The following is a 24939-nucleotide window of genomic DNA, read 5'->3' as shown; positions in this document are numbered from 1 at the left end:
AAAATTAACATGATGTCTGATAGCAGCTCCGACTCACTGAATTCTTGTTAACTTTTGCCGGTTAGCTCTGTGCACAGCCCCTCAAGGCATCTGAGTTGTTACATCAGATACAAATATGTTAATTGCTCAATTGAAGCCTCGTTAGCATATATTTTCTAGCTTAATTTGTGGTCTGTAGCTTTCCCAGGTGAGAACACAGCTGAGTCAATCTCAAACACATACTACAACATATGGTATATTCACTGCTGACTCCTCCTTTGGGCAAAAAGGTTTGCTCTCTATCCCTGTAATGAGAGGTTATGCTTTGTTGATTTCTTCAAGACTTTTGAGGTGTCGCCTACACAATGGAAATTTGCCGTCTGAACGTGATCAGACAGATCCTGTATTTGGTTGAACATCTAACTGTGCGCAGTTCTCCATTATAGAAGGGATGTGAAAGCTTTGGAGAGGGTACAGAAGAGGTTCAGCAAGGTGCTTCCTGAGCTATAAGGAGCAGTTGGACAAACTTGTGTGTTGTTTTTTCTGGAGCATCAGACACTGAGGGAAAACCAGAAAGAGGGTTTGTAAGATTATGGGAGGCATAGAGACAGTTATTACATAAATACAGTCGGTATCTTTTTTCCCAGGGTAGAAATATCAAATTCAGGAGGTCAAATATAGGAGTTGGAAGTATTAAAAAAAATACATGGAACAAGTTTTTTTACACAAATTTAATTTGGCATTGTGGGCTGTTGGGCATGTTCATGTGTTCCATCCACTGAGGACCACGACTGACCCAGAGAAGGAGGAACAACAGAGGGATGCAGCTCTCCCTGAAGACCGTGGCACTCTGTGATTACAGACTGAGTAGGAACTTCCCCAACACGGCTGACTCATTCACAGAAGATCGTAGCAGATGCCAGCAGCCTTCTGGTAGCTGACCCCTGCCAAACTCACCACCCAATCTTTCAGATCCTTCCTGGGCTCCACAGGAGGCAGTTGCTGAACTTTGAACTCAATGGTCAGCCAGTGAACGAAACCTGGGTTTCTGGCCCTGGCACTTCTCCTGCAATGATTCTTGGCCGCCTTCTGTATGGTTCATACAATGAACAACTGGATACATATTCCAATCAGTTAGCTTGTGTGTTGCTGCCCAAGCTTTACATGTCCTGTTTCCCTGTCATATTGCCCTGTAGATTTGACAGTCTCCAATCTGAATCATCTCTGCAGTCATGTGTTCAAAGTGATTGCTCAGTTTCTGTACTTCCCAGGGTGTGCCACTGGGAACACTCCAGAAATTACCCCTTTTGAGGAGCTCCCTTTTTAAATTCATTTCTTATCTCACAGTCCCTTGCCTGTAGGAGCAGTTCCCTCTGTCTGATCAGTGAAAAACCACACATGACCACATAAAGCTTCACATTTCAGTAAGCTGCTCAGTAAATCTTTAGAGATCTTTGACTCGATATCTCTGCAGATATAAAGGTTTGATTAAAATTGCAACATTGATCTTTGAGTATAAAATATGTTCGAATTGCTGTTATTGGAATGGGATTGCTTTGAGAGCTGTTCAGAGACTTACCGATTGCCTGAGAGAAAGAAGCTTGTTAAATCAGTACTACCTAATGAAATTCCAATGTGAAACACTCATAAGATGCAGTTGATTGCACATAGTACATATTAACAGTGTCTCTAATTGTTATTCTCACTAATATTTGATTTAATTTGTAACAGCCAAAAATTCATACCAGAGGATTAAAATAGAGTTCAGTCATACTTTGATGCTAATATATTTCTATAGGATATTGTTCCTGTCAGAAGTCAATGTAGAGTGGATTGCTATCTACACAAGTACTGTATGTGTGTGCACAGCTGTAATTAAAAACTTATTTGCAGCAGCATCACAAGTTCAATGCATAGCACCAGAGACACAATATTCACAAGTATAAATCGAACATAAATTATACAAGAAAAATCACTATTAGAACAAAGACAAGTCCACTGTGGTGTGAAGTATTCTTAGTGTTGCCATACTGAGGTGGTGATTAGGGTTGTGCCAGCTGCTTCAAGAACCAAACAGTTGAAGGTCAGTAACTGTTCCTGACCCTGGTGATGTGCAACTTCAGGCTTCTGTACCTCTGCCTGATGGTAGCTGTGAGAACATGGCATGGCCTGGATGGTGAGCATTTTTGACGATGGATGTTGCCTTCTGGAGGCAGCAACTCCTGCAGATACTCCTGGCAGTAGGGAGGTATGTGCCCATAATGTATTGGACTGAGCTCACTACACTCTGAAGCTTCGTGCGTTCCTGTGCATTTGAATTGCCGTACAAGACCATGAAGCAACCAGTCAGGACATTTTCAACCGTGCATCTGTCGAAGTTCGGCAACAAGAAGAACCTCTTTAACCTTCTGAAGAAGTAAAGACACTGGTGTGCCTCTCTGATAATTGCCTCCATGTGCTGGGCTCAGGATAGGTCATCCAAAAGGAATTAAAGATGCTGACTCTCCCCACTGCTGAACCCCAACTTGCCAATTCATTCATTTCTTTAGAAGTGTCATTGTCAAAAATCATCTTTAAGAATATCTTACAGCAGGAACTTAGGTTCCCTTTACTTTATAATAAAATTGTAAAGTGAGATATTATTTTTAACAGAAGAGATTCTGCAGATGCTGGAAATCCAGAGCAACACACACAAAATGCTGAAGGAACTCAGCAGGTCAGGCAGCATCTATGGAGGGGTATAAATAGTCAAATGTTTCAGCCTGAGACCCTTTATCCGGACTGGAAAGCAAGAAGGCAGGAGCCAGAAGTTCCTCCAGAATTTTGCATCTGGGACATTATTTATTGGGCTATAATTAATTCTAGAAATATAAGTGTAAGTCACCTGGAAATGTAAGCCGCTGGATATGTCATCTGACTCCAATAATCAGGCACATTTCAGGTTTAGCTCACATCCCTGCAGTACCTTCCTTGCAGCAGTTATAACCAGTGCTTTCTTCTCTACCTCCTAAAGAGAGTTTTGTGGCTTGGAGCATTGGATCTGACATGAGAATATTAACCAGCAAAACTAACATCAATTTTCACGTGGATTGGTTAGGTCAAGAGACAGGCAAAAATTTGTACAGCATTTCAGAAACAGCATCTCATGGGTTGCTATGCTACAAAACCCAATATTGACCAAGATATGGGCCTATGATCACTATTAATTTAAAAGTTTCTGTGGAAGCAATCTTTTCTCAACAACTCTTGTTTATTTTTCCAATTTTAGAAATGTGAGTTTGCACAATTGTTTCTAACACATTAACTTCCTGCAGTTTTGTGTGCTGATATCTGATTTCCCCCATTTTAAAAAAAATATGTAATTCTTTCTCCCATTTATTTAGCATTCCCCCTGTACGGCATGCAACATTACTCGCCAAGAAATCGGGAGCTCAGCGCGTGGGGAGTTTCGGGCATGGCAACTCGTCCTAATACTCCGCAGCATATTGGTACACCAGCACTGAGCATTCGCTCAGTGCTTTATTCTCTCTCTGTCTCCGTCTCTGTTCAGTGGTGCCGTGGTCTCTGCTTGTCCCTGGGTGTCAGTAATGTGATTCTGTGTTTGCCTCGTGAGGCAGAAATTCTGGGTTTGAACTCTTCTGTGGCTAGACTGCCCATGGATCAGAAAGAAATTTAGGGAACCAGGGTATTTAGAAGAATGGGGGGGGGGGGAGGAAATCTCACTGAAACCTACTGACTATTCAAAGGCCTAGATAACGAGAGAGTGTAGGATCAGAGGGCACAGCCTCAGAAAAGAAGAATGCCCTTTTAGACAGAGATGAGGCAGAATTTATTTAGCCAGAAGGTGTTTAATCTACGGAATTCATTGCCACAGGTAGTTGTGAAAGTCAAATCATTGGGTATATTTAAAGTGGAAGTTAATAGGTTCTTGATTAGTAAAGGTTTCAAAGGTTACAGGGAGGAGACAGGAGAATGGGGTTTGGAGGGAGTAAAATCAGCCATGATGGACCGGATTAGATGGATTGAACTGTCTGGTTTTGTTTTCTGCCCTATGGTGCTAGTAACAATGACGGCTGAAGAGGGAGTGTGACAGGGAGAGGTAGAGTGAGAGATTGAACTCTACAAACAATAGGTCATCTCTATCACAACCAGAAACAGTATACATATCAGCAGTAATTTTTGAGATGTTAGTTCTAACAATTTGTATGTTCTTGTCGACCTTTCATATTCTCAAGTTTTTACATGAAGTTACTTCAAGTTCAGGTTCTCTTCATTCCTACTGCATTTTATAGTTCTGGGCAGAAACTTATTACATAAAATAGAAGTACCGCTGTGTCCTTTGTTGCTAATCGCCACAGGGATCGGTGCTGGGTCCTTTGTTGTTTGTCATCTTTATCAATGATCTGGATGATAATGTGGTTAACTGGATCAGCGTGTTTGTGGATGACACCAAGAATGGGGTGGAGTGGAGAGTGAGGAAGGCTATTGTAGCTTGCAGAGGGATTTGCATCAGTTGGGAAAATGGACTGAAAAATGTCTGATGGAATTTTATACAGACAAGTGCGAGGTTTTGCATTTTGGTAGAACCAACTAGGGAAGGTCTTACACAGTGAATGGTAGGGCTCTGAGGAATGTGATAGAACAAAGAAACCTGGGAATATATACATAATTCATTGAAAGTGATATAGATTGGGTTTTAAAGAAGGCTTTTAGCATATTGGCCTTCTTAAATCAATGTACTGAAGTTGGGACGTTACGTTGAAGTAGTATAAGACATTGGTGAAGCTTAGTTTGGAGTATTGTGTGCAGTTTTGGTTTCCAACCTACAGGAAAGATGTAAACAAGGTTGAAAGAATACAGAGAAAATTTGCAAGGATGTTGCCAGGTCTGGAGGACCTGAGTTATAAGGAAAGATGAAATAGGTTGGGACTTTATTCTTTACAACATAGAAGACTGAGAGCAAATTTGACAAAGGTATACAAAATTATGAGGGGCATATACAAACAGATGATTTCCATTGAGGTTGGGTGGGACGACAACCAGAGGTCATGACTTAAAGGTGAAAGATGAGAAGTTTAAGGGGAACATGAGACAAAACTTCAATCAGAGGGTCATGAGAGTGTGGAATGAGCTGCCAGCACAAGTGGTCCATTGGAGCTCGATTTCAATGTTAAAGAGAAGTTTGGATAGGCACATGAATAGTAGGGATATAGGGGGCTATGGTCCCAGTGCAGGTCATAGGGGATAGGGAGCTTAAATGATTTACAGCATGGACTAGATGGGCCAAAGGGCATGTTTCTGTGCTGTACTCTATGATTCTGTGACTCTAAAATTTATTGCAAAGTAATTTTGTTAAGTGTTACAAGGACAAAGGAAAAAGCAGTCATGGTAATCTCATGCTCAGGCCAGAGATAACAACATTCCACAGCCAGATTCAAGCAGTGTGGCATCTTTTGCAGAAAAACTGAGAAGCTTCCAGAAAAATATAGAAGCAACTACTGTATAACCGCAATTGCTGGAAGATTCACTGAGCAATTACATGTATGTGGGTGATTGTATAAAAATATAGGCAAGTATAGGGAAGTTACACTACAAGAAAAATAACAATTCTACGCTCTAATCCAACAGATTCTTGTTTCAAAAGTGAGTTAATATGAAACTTGTCTGATGATATTAAAAATAAGATGAAAGTTAGTGCCACTGTTCCAAGAACCACCCCTTTTAATAACAATCAGAGAATGTGTATTTACCAACAAGTAACTTTTATTGTTTCAACTAAAAAGCATGTGGGTTCACAAACTAACTACCTGTATGCACACAACCAGAATCCCTGACCCTCCATGAGCAGTCAATGAAGAGAAAAGGCATTACCAGGGAAAGGGCCAAGCGTTCCTCATGCTCCCAATTGCCATGTGTCCACGGGGTCCTCCTTATCCACGATGGTTGGTCTCTGGTTGCTGGAGAGTTCCTGCCCCTGCGTATTTGGAGCTCCGGTGTCTTATAGTGTTTCTCATCAATTGAACTGTTGGATCTCCATTCCATTGGCTCAAGGTCACCTAACCTTCCTGCATCACCTTCTTACTGGTCATTGTACAAGGCTGCAACCACCATTGTTTCATGATTCTGCCCACCCCAGCCTTGTGTATTTGTGTCTTTCAATTCTGACTGGTCCAAACCAATTAAATGAGGGAAGCTAGACAAAGTCTAACGAGATGACAGATTGCTTCTTTGGTAGATCTGACATTTTACATAATAAGTAGCTTCTCCTCCAAGAATGGTCTCGGATTTAGCAGGGAAATTCCTTGTGTCCACATTCAATTGCTCTGATTAGATTATCCAAGAGCAAGAAACAGTTCAGTGTCCACAAAATGGGGGGGAACGAAGACAACTGGTTTGTCTGCTTACCTCTGTCCTTGATTCATCAAATCCACTAATTGCACACTTCTTCTGGCCAGCAGTCACTAACCACTCACAACAATTATGGAGGTGACATTAAGATGTACAGAAACACAGGAAAATACTGTAGATGCTGGAATGTTGGCACAGGGGTGGGAAATGAGGTCAAAGTACACACAATGTAGAATGCTGAACAGTATCGCACAGGAGCAAGCCCGTCAACTCACAATATTGTGGCGAAATAATTAAGGTAATGATGCCTAATTATACGAATCCCTTCTGCCAGTACATGATCACTCCTTTCTCTGCATATTCATGTTCCAATCAAAGAGCTTGTTAAATATCTCTAATGTGTCTGACTCTACCAACACTGCCTTTCAGGCAGTCACTGCTCTCTGTGTACAAATATTTCCCTGCACTTTTCCTTTCAACTTTCCCCTCTCTCATTAAATACATGCCATCCAGTAGCAGACATTTCTATCCTGGCAAATAGGTACCAGTTGTCCACCCTATCTGTGGCCCTCATGAAGAGAGTTACATGCTCGTGTTACCCCATATGAACATGGAAATTGTCTGTTAAAATTAAAGAAATGTTAACATTTCAGTCAAACAATTTTGGTCAGGAGAGATAAAATGGAATTTTTCCAGACATTGCTTCCAGCGCACAGGTGGCTTATTCCAATAAAACAATTGTCCTTAAGCAGCAACACAAAGCTGCTTTCCCATGAGAGCTTAACAAAAAGTTGAAAAACAGAAAAAAATGTTTGCATCAGCTTTTCAGCTTTTCTTGTCTTGTTACATATGTTAGAGGCAGTATCTCAGTTCATCATGGGAGATACTGCTCTAGGAAATCTCAGTGCAGTGATGCATTTCAAAGTTCAAAGTGAATTTATTATCAAAGTACATGTCATCATATACAACACTGAGATTCATTTTCTTGTGGGAATTCTCAATAAATCGATAATAACAAATAAATAAAAGCCATACTAGAATCAATGGAAGACCACACCAACTTGGAATTCAATTAGTATGCAAAAGCCAACAGACTGCAAATGCAAAAAATATTGAGAACATGAGGTGAAGAGTCCTTGAAAGTGAGTCCCTAGGTTGTGGGAATATTTCAATGATGGGGCAAGTAAGATTGAGTAAAGTTATCCCTAGTGGTTCAAGAACCTGATGGTTGTGGGATAATAACACTTCCTGAACCTGGTGGTGTGAGTCCTGAGGCTTTCTTCCTAATGGCAGCAGTGAGAAGTGAGCATGTCCTGGGTGGGAGGAGGGGGGGGGGGGTCCCTGATAATGGATATTGCTTTCCTGTGACAATGCTTCATGTAGATTTGCTCAGTGGTGTGGAGGGCTTCACCCTTGATGTACTGGGCCTTATGTACTTCAATTTGCAGGATCTTTCATTCAAGAGCATTGGTGTTTCCAAACCAGGCTGTTATGCAACCAGTCAATATATTTTCCATCACTCACCGATAAAAGTTTGTCAGAGTTTTAGATGTTGCGCTGAATCTTCACAAACTCCTAAGGAAGTAGTGGCACTGCCATTCTTTCTTCGTTTCTGCACGTACGTGCTGGGGCCAGGACAGTCCTCCGAAATAATAACACTGAGGAATTTAAAGTTGATATCCTCATAACGTAAATTGGATAGTGATGAATTAGACCCTAGCCCGGGAGGGAGGCTGCTTTGTCTGATGGACTCGGCTGTGTCCACAACTCTGCAATTTCTTACATTCATGGTCCGAGCAGTTACCTATCTATGTGCTGCATACAGATAGAGATTTTTCAGTCTGTAAGAATCAGCAAGAATCATTAGGGACATAACATACCAAAATTCCTTAGCCTTCTGAGGAAAGAAAGATGCTGGTGCACATTTTTAACTGTAGTGTCCACATGGTTGGACCAGGACAAGGTGATGTTTCAGCTGGGAGCCTGAGAAGGTGAGGGACATACTTTGGGTAGATTGGGATAATTGAAGACAGTCATGACAACAGCTTGGACATGGTGGGCCGAAGGGTCTGTTTCTGTGCTGTGTGACTCTCCAACCCTACACAGACCTAGTGGAGAATGGAACCAGGAGGAGGAGATAGATTGATAGATAGATAGATACTTTATTCATCCCCATGGGGAAATTCAACTTTTTTCCAATGTCCCATACACTTGTTGTAGCAAAACTAATTACATACAATACTTAACTCAGTAAAGAATATGATATGCATCTAAATCACTATCTCAAAAAGCATTAATAATAGCTTTTTAAAAAAGTTCTTAAGTCCTGGCGGTAGAATTGTAAAGCCTAATGGCATTGGGGAGTATTGACCTCTTCATCCTGTCTGAGGAGCATTGCATCGATAGTAACCTGTCGCTGAAACTGCTTCTCTGTCTCTGGATGGTGCTATGTAGAGGATGTTCAGAGTTATCCATAATTGACCGTAGCCTACTCAGCGCCCTTCGCTCAGCTACCGATGTTAAACTCTCCAGTACTTTGCCCACGACAGAGCCCGCCTTCCTTACCAGCTTATTAAGACGTGAGGCGTCCCTCTTCTTAATGCTTCCTCCCCAACACGCCACCACAAAGAAGAGGACGCTCTCCACAACTGACCTATAGAACATCTTCAGCATCTCACTACAGACATTGAATGACGCCAACCTTCTTAGGAAGTACAGTCGACTCTGTGCCTTCCTGCACAAGGCATCTGTGTTGGCAGTCCAGTCTAGCTTCTCGTCTAACTGTACTCCCAGATACTTGTAGGTCTTAACCTGCTCCACACATTCTCCATTAATGATCACTGGCTCCATATGAGGCCTAGATCTCCTAAAGTCCACCACCATCTCCTTGGTCTTGGTGATATTGAGACGCAGGTAGTTTGAGTTGCACCATATCACAAAGTCCTGTATCAGTTTCCTATACTCCTCCTCCTGTCCATTCCTGACACACCCCACTATGGCCGTGTCATCAGCGAACTTCTGCACATGGCAGGACTCCGAGTTATATTGGAAGTCTGATGTGTACAGGGTGAACAGGACCGGAGAGAGTACGGTTCCCTGCGGCGCCCCTGTGCTGCTGACCACCGTGTCAGACCTACAGTCTCCCAACCGCACATACTGAGGCCTATCTGTCAAGTAGTCCACTATCCAATCTACCATGTGAGAGTCTACTCCCATCTCCGTTAGTTTGTGCCTTAAGATCTTGGGCTGGATGGTGTTAAAGGCACTAGAGAAGTCAAGGAATGTAATCCTCACAGCACAACTGACCCCATCTAGGTGAGAGAGTGATTTGTGCAGCAAATACATGATAGCATCCTCCACTCCCACCTTCTCCTTATACGCAAACTGAAGAGGATCCTGGGCGTGCCTGGTTTGTGGCCTCAGATTCTGTATTATCAGCCGCTCCATGGTCTTCATCACGTGCGACGTCAAGGCAACAGGTCTGAAGTCATTCAACTCCTTTGGTTGTGGTTTCTTCGGTACCGGGACAATACAGGATGTTTTCCACTGTCTGGGTACTCTTCTCTGCTCCAGGCTCATGTTGAAGATGCGCTGTGGCCAAGGCTTTGGCCTGAGGCTGGCCTACATTCGTTGGCTGACATTGTGGTTATATTCAATATACTGTCACAGTGACCTCCCCTTCCAACCTATGTAATTGTGCCTGTGACTATAACACCTCACAGCCCATAATGGTGCTGGGCACATCCACCATCCTGTCTGTCCTCAGACTACTCCACTGCCAGGGTGAGGCCAGACACAGACCAAAAGGAACATCACCTCTTATTCCTCTGGGGTAGTCTGCACCACAATGGCATGATCACTGAATTCTCCAACTTACAGTAACTGCTCCCCCTCCTAATGTCCCAGTTCCTGCTACACACCCCATCCCCCACATCCTGGTTCTTTCCTTTTCCACCCACTCCATATACCCCTCCTACTGGGACACTGTTCCCAACTGTTCTCCACAACTCCCTTACTTGATTCCATACTCCACCTTTCTCTCCTATCACATCCAACTATCTGCAGCCCTCTTTTATCTCCTCCCATCACATCATCGCCTCTAATGTCACAATTCCCACTCTCTCCCTTCCATCTGCCCATCACCCCCACCACCTGGATCCATTTATCACCTGCAAGCCTCTGTCACTATGATACTATTCCTACTCCCCCTCCTCAATCTGCCTAGCACCCCCTCATACCTTGATTCAGAAACATAGAAACATAGAAAATAGGTGCAGGAGTAGGCCATTCAGCCCTTCGAGCCTGCACCGCCATTCAGTATGATCATGGCTGATCATCCAACTCAGAACCCTGTACCTGCTTTCTCTCCATACCCCCTGATCCCTTTAGCCGCAAGGGCCATATCTAACTTACTCTTAAATATAGCCAATGAACTGGCCTCAACTGTTTCCTGTGGCAGAGAATTCCACAGATTCACCACTCTCTGTGTGAAGAAGTTTTTCCTCATCTCAGTCCTAAAAGGCTTCCCCTTTATCCTTAAACTGTGACCCCTCATTCTGGACTTCCCCAACATCGGAAACAATCTTCCTGCATCTAGCCTGTCCAATCCCTTTAGAATTTTATACGTTTCAATAAGATCCCCCCTCAATCTTCTAAATTCCAGTGAGTATAAGCCTAGTCGATCCAGTCTTTCCTCATATGAAAGTCCTGCCATCCCAGGAATCACCTAAGACCATAAGACATAGAAGCAAAATTCAGCTTCTTGGACCATCAAGTCTGTTCTGTCATTCCATCATGGCTGATTTATTATCCCTCACAATCCCATTTTCCTGCCTACTTGTTGTAACCTTTAGCACCCTGACTAACCAAGAACCTATCAACCTCAGCTTTAAATATACTCAATGACTTGAACTCCATAGCCATCTGTGACAACGAATTCCTCAGATTCAGCACACTCTGGCTCAAGAAATCCCTTCTCAACTTTGTTCGAAATAGACTTCCCTCTTTTCAGTGGCTGTGTCCTCTGGTTCTAGACTCAATCACTATAGGAAACATCCTCGACACATCCACTCTATCTAGACCTTACAATATTAGACAATTTTCAATGAGATTCCCCCTCCTTCTTCTAAGCTCCAGTGTGTGCTGGCCCAGAGCCTTCCAACTCTCTTCATATGTTACACTTTCATTTCCAGAATCACCGTTGTGAACTTCCTCTGGACCCCCACCCACCCCTCCAATGCCAGCAAATTATTTCTCACATAAGGGGCCAAACCTCCTCACAATACTCTAAGTGCAGTCTGACCAATGCCTTATAAAGCTTCAGCATTACTTCCTTGTCCTTATGTTCTTGTCCTCTCGAAATGCTAACATTGCATTTGCCTTCCTTACCACCAACTCAACCTGCAAGTTAAGGAGTCCTGCTTAAGTCCATTTGCACCTCTGATATTTGAATTATCTCCCCATTAGAAAATAGTCTACATCTTTATTTCTTCTATCAAAGTGCATGACCATTCACTTCCCTATACTATCTTCAATCTACCATTTCTTTTCCCATTCTCCCGATCTTTCCAAGTCCTTCTGCCGACTCCCTTCTTCCTCAATACTACCTGCCCCTCCACCTATCTATGTATTGCCTGCAAACTTGGCCACAAAGCCATCAATTCCATCATTCAAATCTTTGACATATAATGTGAAAAGAAGCGGTCCCAATACCAGCCCCTGCAGAAAACCACTAGTCACTGACAGCTAGCCAAAATAGGCTGCCTTTATTCCTACTCTTTGCCTCCTTCCAGTCAAACAATCTTCTATCCATGCTCATATCTTTCCTATAATGCCATGGGTTCTTATCTTGTTAAGCGGCCTCACGTGTAGCATCCTCTCAAGGGTCTTCTGAAAATCCAAGAAAACAACATCCACTGAGTCTCCTTTGTCTTTCCTGTCTTTTATTTCTTCAAAGAACTCCACCAGATTAGTCAGGCACGATTTCCCCTTCAGGAAACCACACTGATTTTGGCTTTCATTATAATGTACTTTCAAATATCCCAAAACCTCATCCTTAATAATGCACTCCAGCATCTTCCCAACCAGTAAAATCAGCCTAACTGGTCTATAATTTCCTTTCTTCTGCCTCCCTCCCTTCTTAAAGAGTGAAATAATATTTGCAATATTCCATTCCTCTGGAATTATTCCAGAGTCTAGTGATTCTTGAAAGATCATTACAAATGCCTCCATAATCTCTTCAACTACCTTTCTCAGAACCCTGGGGTGTCGTCCATCTGGTTCATATGACTTATCTACCTTCAGGCTTTTCAGCTTCCCAAGCACCCTCTCCCTCGTAATAGCAATGACACTCACTTCTACCCCCTGACACTCTTGATTTTCTGGCATTCTGCTAGTGTCTTCCACAGTGAAGTCTGACACAAAATACTTACAAAATTCCTCCACCACTTCATTGTTCCTCATTACTACCTCTCCAGCATAATTTTCCAGCTGTCCAAAATCCTCTATGTATCTGAAAAACTTCTGGTATCCTCTTTGATATTAGTAGCTAGCTTCATATATCATCTTAGTTCTCCTTATGTTTTTTTTTGGTTGTCTTCTTTTCATTCTTAAAAGCTTCCCAATCCTCTAACTTCCCACTAATTTTGCTGTATTATATGTCCTTTCTTTTGATTTTATGCTGTCTTTGACTTACATTGTCAGCCATAGTTACTTCATCCTCCTATTAGAATACTTCTTCATCTTTGGGATGCATCTATCCTGCTCCTTCCAAGTTGCCTCCAGAAAATTCTGCTGCTGTCATTTCTGCTAGTATCCCCTTCCAATCAACTTTGGCCAGCACTACTCTCATGTCTTTGGTAACTCTCTTTACTCCATTGCAATACAGATCCATCGGACTTTATCTTCACCCTCTCTGACAACAAGGTGAATTCTATCATGGTTTCCTATGGGTTCTTTTACATTAATCTCCATAATCAAATCTGATTCATTATACAACACCCAATTGCTTTTCCCCTACAGGACTCAACCACAAGCTACTCTAAAAAAAATCTCGTAGACATTCTACAAATTCCATCTCTTGGAATCCAGCACCAAACCAACCTAATTTTCCCAATCTACCAGCATATTGAAATCCCCCGTGGCTATCATAACTTTGCCCTTATTACATGCTTTTTCTATTTCATGTTGAAATTTATATCCCACATCATGGCTAGTGTTTAGGGTTCTGCATATAACTCCCATCCGGGTCTTCTAACCCTTGCAATTTCTTAACTCTACCCACAAAGGTCCTGTTTCACATCTTTCTAAGGATTTGATTTGATTTTTTGCCAACAGAGCCACCACACCCTGCCTCTGCCTGCCTGCCTGACCTTTCGATGCAAGGTGTATCCTTGGATGTTCAGCTCCCACTTATGATCTTCTTTCAGTCATGACTCAGTGATGCCCTCAACATCATACCTGCCGATCTCTGAGAGAGCCAAAAGATCATCTACCTTATTCAGTACACTGTGTGCATTAAAAACAACACATTTATTCCTATATTCTTTACCACTTCAAATTTTGCCCCCTTGTTACACTTCAACACATCCCACTGACTACAATTCTGCCCTATCATCTGTCTGCAACTTGTATATGAACTGTCCCATCCTCAGCCTTATCATTTTGAGTTCTCATCTCCCTGCCAACTAAGTTTAAACCCTCTGCAACAGCTCTATCAAGCATGCCCACAAGGATATTAGTCTGCTTGGCTTCAAGTGTAACGCATCCTTCTTTCACATGTCATAACTTCCCCAGAAGAGATCTCAGTGATGCAGAAATCTGAAACCCAACCCCCATCACTACTTCCTGAGCCACTCATTCATCTGTACAATCATCCTATTCCTGCCCTGACTAGCAGTGGTATTGGGAGTTTATCCGAAGATTACTACTTTGGAGGTCCTGCTCTTCAGCCTCGTCCCTAACTCCCTATACACACTATTCAGGATCTCTTCCCCCTTCATACCGAGTGCCAATGTGCAGCGTGACCTCTAGCTGCTCACGCTCCCACCTGAGGATCTCTGCAGCCAGTCTGAGACATCTTGGACCCTAGCACCTGGGAGGCAACACAACACCTTGGCTTCCCCTTTGCGTCCACAGAATCTGCTGACTGTCTCCCTATGAACTGAGTCTCCTATCACTATTGTTCTGCCTGACTTCAACCTTCCCTGCTGAGCCTCAGAGCCAGCCACAATGCCATTGGCCTGGCTGCTGCTGCTGTGCCCTGACTGGTCGCCCCCCCCCCCCCCACCCCCCAAGTAGTATCCAAAGGGAAATACTTGTTGCTGAAACATTAGACAAAAGCTTTCCCTTTTAAATAGTTTCATTATAATGTTGCACTTCAAGCAAAAGAATTCCAACAGAATAATGACTTGAGACCTTAAGGTTACATGTTTGTTGTTATATCAAGTTCAAGAACATGATAAAACATCACAAAACTTTGCTATCTAACGAGATGTCAAACGGAGTGAAGGTGATTTATTTCCCACTTCAGCCATACAATCAAACACTTTGTTATACCACCATAGAAATATAAGTTCTCAATAAATCACTTCAGTACAGATGATGAATAGGACTGACTCTCCAATTTACACAAATGAATTTCAACCTCATCAACTATTTGATAACTCCACAACCCCTTCATTATTATTTCTTGTGCCTTGCGGCATCACTTTATAGACATGAGATCAATCTATGTACTGTACATAAGCTATCTTATGTACTTATATTTATTGTGTTTTTTTATTATTGTGTTCTTATCTCATTGTGCTTTTTTAGCTGCATTGGATCTATCATAACAATTATTTTGTTCTCCTTTACATTTGTGTACTGGAAATAACATTAAACAATCTTGAATCTTCATTCTTGAATGATTTAATGTAGGATCTAAACTTATGGTGACAAGGCCCATATACTCACTGTGCCGTGCGTGGTAATTGATAGAGTGCACAAAGCAATGACTGTTTTACTTGCAATCCTGTCCGTAATAACAAATTGGCCACTTATCACATGCAATGCAGAAGAACTTATACCAAGAAGGAGATTTATCAGAGATGTACTTTCTCAACTATAACATGGGATGTGTTTCCTTATACTTAAAACAACAAAAATAACATAAACAGAGACTGGAGATATTGCTCAGAGTGAGTATCTGTTTCCTGGAGACCATCGGCTGTTCCCAATGGACATTAGGATTATAAATGCAATGGCAACTTTATTACGTACCTCCTGTACCTAATAAAGAAACCACCGAGTGTACTGTACGTTTGTGGGTTTTTGTTGCTGTTGCCTATCCACTTCAAGGTTCCACGTGTTCTGCATTCAGAGATTCTGTACCCCACTACTGTAATGCGTGGTCACTTGAGTTGCTGTCGTCTTCCTGTCAGGTTTATTTTACAAAACTATAAAAGCTTATTTACAACACATATACACAAGGTACAGACATTCAATATTTACAAGACAGTAAGCATACTCAGAGTACGGTAAAATATGGTTACTACCATCTTTAAAACAATCAATACCCTAGGGGGGCCACCGCTCCTGGAAGTCCCCCACTGTACCCATCGTGACCGCATGCTCCCTCTCCAAGGACAGCCAGGCACAAATGTATCCTTGGCAGGCTGTTGGCCAGGCAGCGCCCTCCACTTTCTCCCACCTAGTCCCGTGAATGGCCAACTTGGCCAGGCCCAGGAGCAAGCCCACCAGGGGATCCCTCTCACACCCCGCCCCCTTCCAGAGTGGGTGCCCATTTACAAGGAGCGCTAAACCAGTCTGGCCATTCTGCTCTGACCTCTTTCATTAACAAAGCATTTTCGCCCACAAAACTACCAATCATTGGGTGCTTTTATTTGTCTTTCACACCATTCTTTGGAAATTCTAGAGACTGTTATGCATGAACATCCCAGAAGATCAGCAGTTTCTGAGATACTCAAACCACCCCGTCTGGCACCAACAATCATTTCATGGCTCAAGTCACTTGGATCACATTTCTTCCCCACTCTGAAGTTTGGTCTGAACAACAAATGCACCCACTGACTATGTCTGCATGGTTTTATGCATTGAGTTCCTGCCACATAATAGGGTGATTAGCTATTTGCATTAACTAGTGGTTGAACAAGTATACCTAATAAAGTGGCCACTCTGTGTAATCTGAACGAGCTTCATTAAGCAATTATGTTATTAATTTTAAAAAGAAAACTATTTAAATCCCAACCAGTTCATGTTATGCTTTGATTTTATTTGCACAATGTTAAAACAAGTGTTTGTACATTTACCAAGTCTTTCTTTCTGTTTTACATTCACAATTCATAACTGAGATAAATTGCAAATTGCATGCAACCAGGAGAAAAAAAATGTATTACAGAAAGTTATATATATTATGTTATTAGGTGTATACATAGAGTAGGAATGGAGTAAATGTGGGCAGTCTTCTTCTACTGAGGTCAGGATTTGGTGAGACTAGAACTAGAGCTCATAGGTTAAGGGTGAAAGGTGAAATATTTAAGGGGAACTTCTTCACTCAGAGAGTAGTGCAGTGGTGTGAAACAAGGTGACAATGGAAGTAGTGAATGTGGGTTCAATTGCAACATTTGAGATTAGTTTGGATAAGTATATGGATGGGGGAACTATGGAGGGATATGATCCAGGAATGGGTTGATGGGATTAGGTAGAGTAATGGTTCAGCATGGACTAGATGGGCCGATGGGCTTTTTCTGTGCTGCAGTGCTCTATGACTCTATGATTTAATAATTAAATTTAAAAGGGAAGCAAATTTTGGTCTGAACAGCTGCATTCTTCATAACTTTGTGAAAAGGGTTTTCCAACGCACCTTGCAATATATACATGAGGATTCATGGTACATTAAACCTTCCAACTGAAATTCCACAATAGGCTTCCTCAGAGTGAATCTGCTGCATTTCATTGTATTAAAACTCTGGATTTACTTCTGGTCCCGACATGAGTGATTCCTTGGCAGCCAACAGCTCCTCAGTCAAGTATTTTTTTTCTAATTTACCATGAATTTGGAAGTGAAAGGGAATAAAACAAATGAGACGGCACAATGGATCCAGGAATATGCTGCATCAGACTGTAAGTACTTCCCGTAAGAAATGACCTTTTTAAAAAAATAGAAGTATAGCACTCAGCTGTGTGTAGATCTGCTGCATCTGCATTCCTGGTGAGGGATAGATCTCCTCAACTCCATACGAGCTCATGTTTTATTAACAATTCAGTGCACATAGGCAGAACCAACATTAGCTGAAAGGAAAGACTGACGCTGATTGACAGACTTCATGTGCTCTAATTTTACATCTGAAATCTGGGCAAAAGGTTGTCAACACTGTTCTTAAAGGGTGAAACAAGCACAGGTTGGTCAACATTATAACAACTAAATTTCACTGAAAAAGCCGATCAAACCAACATATTTTAATCTCCTTGCTGGTAATCTGCATTCACAAAGCAGACTACACCTTATACTGATGAGGTCCCAATTGTCTATTATTCCGTACATTCTATGTGGAGTAGGTTTACACATCAGTTATACACACCATGGCCACTTTATTATCTACACTGTACACCTGCTCACTAATGCAAATATCTAATCAGCCAATTATATGGCAACAACTCAGTACAGCGAAACATGCAGACATGGTCAAGAGGTTCAGTTGTTGTTCAGACCAAACATCTGAATGGGGAAGAAATGTGATCAAAGTGACATTGACCGTAGAATAATCATTAGTGCCAGATGGGGCGGTTTGATTATCTTATGCACATCAGTCTCTAGAGTTTACAGAAAATGGTGCAAAAAACATAGAAAGAAAACATCCAGTGAGTGACAGTTCTGTGGGTGAGAATGCCTTGTTAATGAGAGAGGCCAGTGGAGAATGGCCAGACTGGTTCAAGTTGACAGGAGGGTGACAGTAAATCAGAAAACCGGGTGTTACAACAGTGATGTGCAGAAGAGCATCTCTGAACGCACGGGACATTGAACCTTGAAGTGGATGGGCTACAGCAGCAGAAGACCAAGAATATACACTCCATGGCCTCTTTACTAGGTACTGGAGGTACCTAATCAAGTGTCCACAGAGTGATTGTTCTATATGTCCATGAGTTAAGTATTCTATGTGAGTGGGATATCTGTCGCTAGGCAGAAGAATCGAAGCTGGAAAGTGGACTTGCTTGGTTTTGTGCTAATTATAATCTTTTCTCCGGAGTGTGGTGGCACAAGCCAATTCTTCTCTGCCAGATCCTCACTGTTCCTGAACTCAACCACTTCAACCTGCTTCAGCGGGATGCTCCACTTCAGTAAGTACCTCAGTCCCGAAGACACTGCCCCACTGCTATCGTGCTCTGGTCTGAAATGAAACTGGGTGAGTAAGCACAAAGGCAGGTACCACTGCTGAACAGTCTTGTTAAAAGAGAGACTGAACTGTGTCATGTCTGTAGCTCCCCGAAAGAGGCTGCACAGGTCAATGGGGCAGTAAAGGAAGTGGACAGCACGCTTGCCTTTATTAGCTGAGGCATGGAATTCATTGTGTATGATCGGCACAGATGCTTTTACATTTTATATTTATTATGCTTTTTTCTTGGCTTTTTATTGTGTTCTTTATGCTGGATCAGATCCTGAGTAATGACCAGTTCATTCTCCTTTACCCTCGTGTATTGGAAATAGCACTAAACAATCTTGAATCTTGAATGTCATTGATCGAAATGCCTGTTCCTGTGCTGTAACATTCTATGTTATCTCACACACATCCAAAACACTGAAGCCACATATAAACACACATGGGCTACATGAACTCCAGCTGTATATTATACCAGAAAAGGCACCTCCCTTAGATAGAGTCTTCCAGTTTACAATACAGATCACTGGAGGTACTGCTGTAAACTTTACTATGAAATCCAGGAAGAGGAAAGCAACACGACTAACCATGACAACGTCAAGTCACCAAATGGAGCACTTCAGGTCTTTTGAGTTTATTTCAATTCCAAATAAAACTGGAGAGGATCAAATACCCTCACTGGGAGGTTTGCTAATGCTATGCAGGAGGAGTGAAACAAGAGTGGCAACAAGATGGGAACTAGAGCAGCAGGGCAAGTGGTAGTAGGGTTGGGGGCAAGAAAATGGCATGACAAAGAGGAATTAGGAATTGGCTCATTATTTTCATATTATCGAGATACAATGTTCATACAGATCAATCATTACAGTGCTTAAGTAACAGAGCCTTGCTTCAGGAACAGGTTTGCCTATTGCATGCCAAGGTACCTTGAAGGATTGTCACAGCAAGGCTATGACACCAGATGAAAATGCCTGATTTTTTTTTCTGAATGAGGTTCAGAACTCAGCAATCCAAAACCTGTTGGTTTTCCCTGTCTTCCATATAGACAGGGGAGTTGAGCAAACCCAAGCTTCATCAGTCACTGGTGCCTTTGAAGCCTTCTGTTTGGTGCAAAGCACCTTATCAGATCCTCCCCATAAAAGTGTGCAGGAGTGAGGAAGCATATCAGGTTGAGTGGTGCTGCAATAACAACCCCCAATTCAACATCAACGACACCAGTGTGAAAATCATAAATTTCAGAAAGGGGAGGTCAGGAGACCACGTACCAGCTCTCATTGGTTGGTCAGAGGTGGAGAGGGTCAATAACTCCAAACTCCTGGGTGTTAATATCTCCGATGACCTGTCCTGGTCCAGAACACTGATGCAATCACAAGCCGAAGGAGATTTGTCACATCACAAAACACTCCAATAGGAGTCTTGTACAGCAATTCCAATGCACTGGAACACAAGAACATTGAAAATACAACAGCACAGCACAGGAAGAGACCATTTGGCCCACAATGTTGTGTTGAACCATAAAAATTAATTATTAAATGGGCAACTAAAGAAATCCCTTCTGCCTACACTATATCCATATCCTTCCATTTTCCTCATTCACATGCCTGTCTAAGTGTCTCTTGGAAGTTTCTAATGTATCTGCCTCTACCATCAGACACACCAGGCAGCACATTTCAGGGACCAGCACACTCTGTGTTAAAAAAAAATCTTGCCCTGCACATCTCCTTGGAAATTATACCCTCTCATCTTAACTGAATGTCCTTGGGTATTAGACATTCCAACCCCAGGAAAAAAGTTATGTCTGTCTACTCTATCTACGCCTCTCATAATCCTATAAACCTCTATCAGATCTCTATCAGCCTCTGCTGCTCCAGAGAAAACAACTCAAGTTTGACCAACCTTTTGTTGTAGCACATGCCCTCTAATCCAGGCAGCATCCTGGTAATCTTTGTCTGCCCCTTTTCATAGCCTCAATATCCTTCCTGTAATGGGGGGGGGGGGGGGCACAAAGCTGTATGCACTATTCCAGATGTGACCAAACTAGAGTTTTTAAAGCTGCAACATAACTTACTGATTTTTGAACTCAAGTCTCAACTAATAAAGGCACACATGCCATATATCTTCTTAACTACCCTATTGATCTCTGGAGCCACTTTCAGGGAGGTAGGGACTTAGAGTGCAAGATCCCTCTGCTCATCTGCACTTAAGGTTCTTGCCCCTAATGGTGTACTGCCTCTATACATTTGACCTACCAAAGTGCAACACTTCACATATGGCCAGGTTAAACTCCATTTGCCATTTCTCCACCCATATCTGCAACTGATCTATATTCTGCTGTATATTTTTCCAGCCTTCTGTGCTATCCACAAACCACCAATCTTCATATCATCTGCTAACTTACAAACCCACCTGTCTATATTTTCATCCAGGTCATTTATATACATCACAAACAGCAGAGGTCGTAGGGCAGATCACCATTAATCACAGACCTCCAGTTAGAATAAATCCCTTTGACGTTATCCTCTATCTTCTGCAGACAAGCCAGTTCTAAATCCAAACAGCCAATTCACCATGGATCGCATGAATCTTAATCTTATCCCTTGGGGGACCATGTCAAACACTTTACTGAAATCCATGTAGACAGTGTCCACTGCTCTATCTTCATCAAAAAACTCGATCAATTTAGTGAGACACAACTTGCTCTGCACAAAGCCATGCTGGCTCTTTCTATTTAGGCCATGGTTCTCCAAGGGCTCAAAAATCCTGTCCCTAATAATTCCCTCGTACACCTTCCCTATCACTAATGTATATAGTTTCTAGGATTACTCCCAGTTCCCTCCTTGAATAAGGGAACAATATTAGCTACTTGCCTGTCCTCCAGGAAACTCGCCTATGGATAGAGAGAACATGAAGATATTGGTCAAGGCCCAAGCAATCTCTTCTCTTGCCTCTCTTAATTATCTGGGGTATAGCCCATCAGGCCCTGGGGACTTATCCACCTAAATGCTCTTTAAGAGACCCAACACTACCTCTTCCTTTACTTTGAAATGCCCTGGCGAATTAATACACTTGGCACTGATCTCCTATCCTCCATGTCCTTCTCCTTGGTAAATGCTAATGAAAGTGCTCATTAAGGATCTCACCCACATTTTCTGCATCCAAGCAAATATCTCCCCACCTTTATCCTGAGCGACAGTACCCTCTGTTTAGTTATCCTTTTCCTCTTGAAATTTGTATAAAATGCCACAGGATTCTCTTTAACCCTACTTTCCAAGGATATTTCATGGCTTCTGCTGATTTTCCTAACTCCCTCTTCAGTTCATTTCTGACTTATTCATAATCCTTGAGGGCTCTGTTTGATTGTAGCCTCCTAAGATTTACGTATATTTCCTTTTTCTTCTTGACTAAATTCATTACCTCTGTCAACATCCAAGGTTCTCTTACCTTGCCATTGTTGTCTTTCCTTCTGACTGGAACATACCTGCCCTGTACTCTGAGCAGCTGGTCTTTAAACACTCTCCACATGTTGATATGGACTTGCCCAAAAACAGCTGTTCCCAATTAACTCTCCCGGGTTCCTGTCTAATGCCTTCATAACTTGCCCTGCTCCAATTTAATACAATTTAATACAGTCCTGACGAAGGGTCTCGGCCCGAAACTCGACAGTGCTTCTCCTTATAGATGCTGCCTGGCCTTCTGTGTTCCACCAGCATTTTGTGTGTGTTGCTTGAATTTCCAGCATCTGCAGATTTCGTTGTGTAAATACTGTCCCGCAAGATTCATACTTATTCTTATCTATAACTATCTTAAAACTTAAGGAATTGTTGTCACTGTCCCCTAATTGCTCACCCATGAGAAGGTCAGTCACCTGGCCAGGCTGATTACCCAACACCAGGTCCAGTACAGCCCCTCCTTTTGTTGGATGATCCACAGATAGATAGATAGATAGATACTTTATTCATCCCCATGGGGAAATTCAACTTTTTTCCAATGTCCCATACACTTGTTGTAGCAAAACTAATTACATACAATACTTAACTCAGTAAAAAAAAATATGATATGCATCTAAATCACCATCTCAAAAAGCATTAATAATAGCTTTAAAAAGTTCTTAAGTCCTGGCGGTAGAATTGTAAAGCCTAATGGCATTGGGGAGTATTGACCTCTTCATCCTGTCTGAGGAGCATTGCATCGATAGTAACCTGTCGCTGAAACTGCTTCTCTGTCTCTGGATGGTGCTATGTAGAGGATGTTCAGAGTTTTCCATAATTGACCGTAGCCTACTCAGCGCCCTTCGCTCAGCTACCGATGTTAAACCCTCCAGTACTTTGCCCACGACAGAGCCCGCCTTCCTTACCAGCTTATTAAGACGTGAGGCGTCCCTCTTCTTAATGCTTCCTCCCCAACACGCCACCACAAAGAAGAGGGCGCTCTCCACAACTGACCTATAGAACATCTTCAGCATCTCACTACAGACATTGAATGACGCCAACCTTCTTAGGAAGTACATTCGACTCTGTGCCTTCCTGCACAAGGCATCTGTGTTGGCAGTCCAGTCTAGCTTCTCGTCTAACTGTACTCCCAGATACTTGTAGGTCTTAACCTGCTCCACACATTCTCCATTACTGATCACTGGCTCCATATGAGGCCTAGATCTCCTAAAGTCCACCACCATCTCCTTGGTCTTGGTGATATTGAGACGCAGGTAGTTTGAGTTGCACCATATCACAAAGTCCTGTATCAGTTTCCTATACTCCTCCTCCTGTCCATTCCTGACACACCCCACTATGGCCGTGTCATCAGCGAACTTCTGCACATGGCAGGACTCCGAGTTATATTGGAAGTCTGATGTGTACAGGGTGAACAGGACCGGAGAGAGTACGGTTCCCTGCGGCGCCCCTGTGCTGCTGACCACCGTGTCAGACCTACAGTCTCCCAACCGCACATACTGAGGTCTATCTGTCAAGTAGTCCACTATCCAATCCACCATGTGAGAGTCTACTCCCATCTCCGTTAGTTTGTGCCTTAAGATCTTGGGCTGGATGGTGTTAAAGGCACTAGAGAAGTCAAGGAATGTAATCCTCACAGCACAACTGACCCCCTCTAGGTGAGAGAGTGATTTGTGCAGCAAATACGTGATAGCATCCTCCACTCCCACCTTCTCCTTATACGCAAACTGAAGAGGATCCTGGGCGTGCCTGGTTTGTGGCCTCAGATTCTGTATTATCAGCCGCTCCATGGTCTTCATCACGTGCGACGTCAAGGCAACAGGTCTGAAGTCATTCAACTCCTTTGGTTGTGGTTTCTTCGGTACCGGGACAATACAGGATGTTTTCCACTGTCTGGGTACTCTTTTCTGCTCCAGGCTCATGTTGAAGATGCGCTGTAGTGGTTCTCCCAGCTCAGTCGCACAGGCCCTCAGTAATCGTGGGGAAACTCCATCCGGTCCAGCCGCCTTGCTGGTACAGATCTTCCTCAGTTGACCTTCCACCTGTGCAGCCGTAATCCTGGGCGTGGGCAAGGTCTCCTGTGAGTGGCTATTTTCCTGTGAGAATTGAATTAAGAAACCCTCCTGGATGCACCCAACAAATTCTATCCTATCTGAATCTTTTGCACTCAGAAGGCCCCAATTTATATTAGGGAAGGTGAAGTCCCCCATGACAACAACCCTATTGTTTTTACACATTTTCTTAATCTGACTGTGTATCTGTTCCTCAATGTCCTGGTAGCTATTGGGCGGGGAGTCCGTAGTACAGTTCCATCAAAGTGATTGCACCCTTTCTAACCTATTTTTGAGTTCCACCCATATAGACTCAGTGGCAAGCCTTCCATTGTGTCCCTTCTGAGTGCAGCTGTGATTCTAGTACAATGATGTCATTTCCACGCCCCCCCCCCTCCCACCAGCATTATCCAAAGGGATGTATTTGTTGCTGACAGAAATGGCCACAGGGGAAGCCTGCACTGACTGTTTACTCTCCTTACTCCTCCTGATGGTCAGCCATCTACTATCTGAAGCCTGCACTCTGGGTGTGACCACCTCAGTAAAAGTCTCATCTATGAAGTTCTCAGTGGAGGCAGATAGAGACATTTGAGAGCCTCTTAGATAGGCTCATGATGCACAATGAATGCAGCCAGAAGGGATTAGTTTAATTGGCCATCATTAGTTTAATTAATTTTGCACAACATCATGGGAAGAAGGACCTATCCTCTGCTTTATTATGATATGTTTTATGCTCTGAGT

The 24939-nt window shown here is 42.7% G+C and overlaps 1 protein-coding gene across 8 annotated transcripts in view; it reads left to right on the top strand.

Moving 5' to 3' along the window:
* Positions 1-24939, top strand: part of dlgap2a (discs, large (Drosophila) homolog-associated protein 2a) — a 571596-nt gene that overhangs the window by 493813 nt on the left and 52844 nt on the right. For 7 of the 8 annotated variants that reach the window (XM_073056782.1, XM_073056775.1, XM_073056776.1 and 4 more), the window contains one exon: positions 3363-3467. The exons of the other annotated variant lie outside the window; for it this stretch is intronic. In XM_073056782.1, coding sequence (XP_072912883.1) covers positions 3363-3467 — 105 coding nt within the window. The remainder of the gene's footprint in view (positions 1-3362; positions 3468-24939) is intronic. 8 annotated transcript variants of the gene reach the window in all.

Source organism: Hemitrygon akajei, chromosome 9, assembly GCF_048418815.1.
Source record: "Hemitrygon akajei chromosome 9, sHemAka1.3, whole genome shotgun sequence".
Classification (NCBI taxonomy): Eukaryota; Metazoa; Chordata; class Chondrichthyes; order Myliobatiformes; family Dasyatidae; genus Hemitrygon; species Hemitrygon akajei.
The sequence above is the reverse complement of the archived record's forward strand: the minus strand, read 5'-3'. Positions and strand labels throughout refer to the sequence as shown.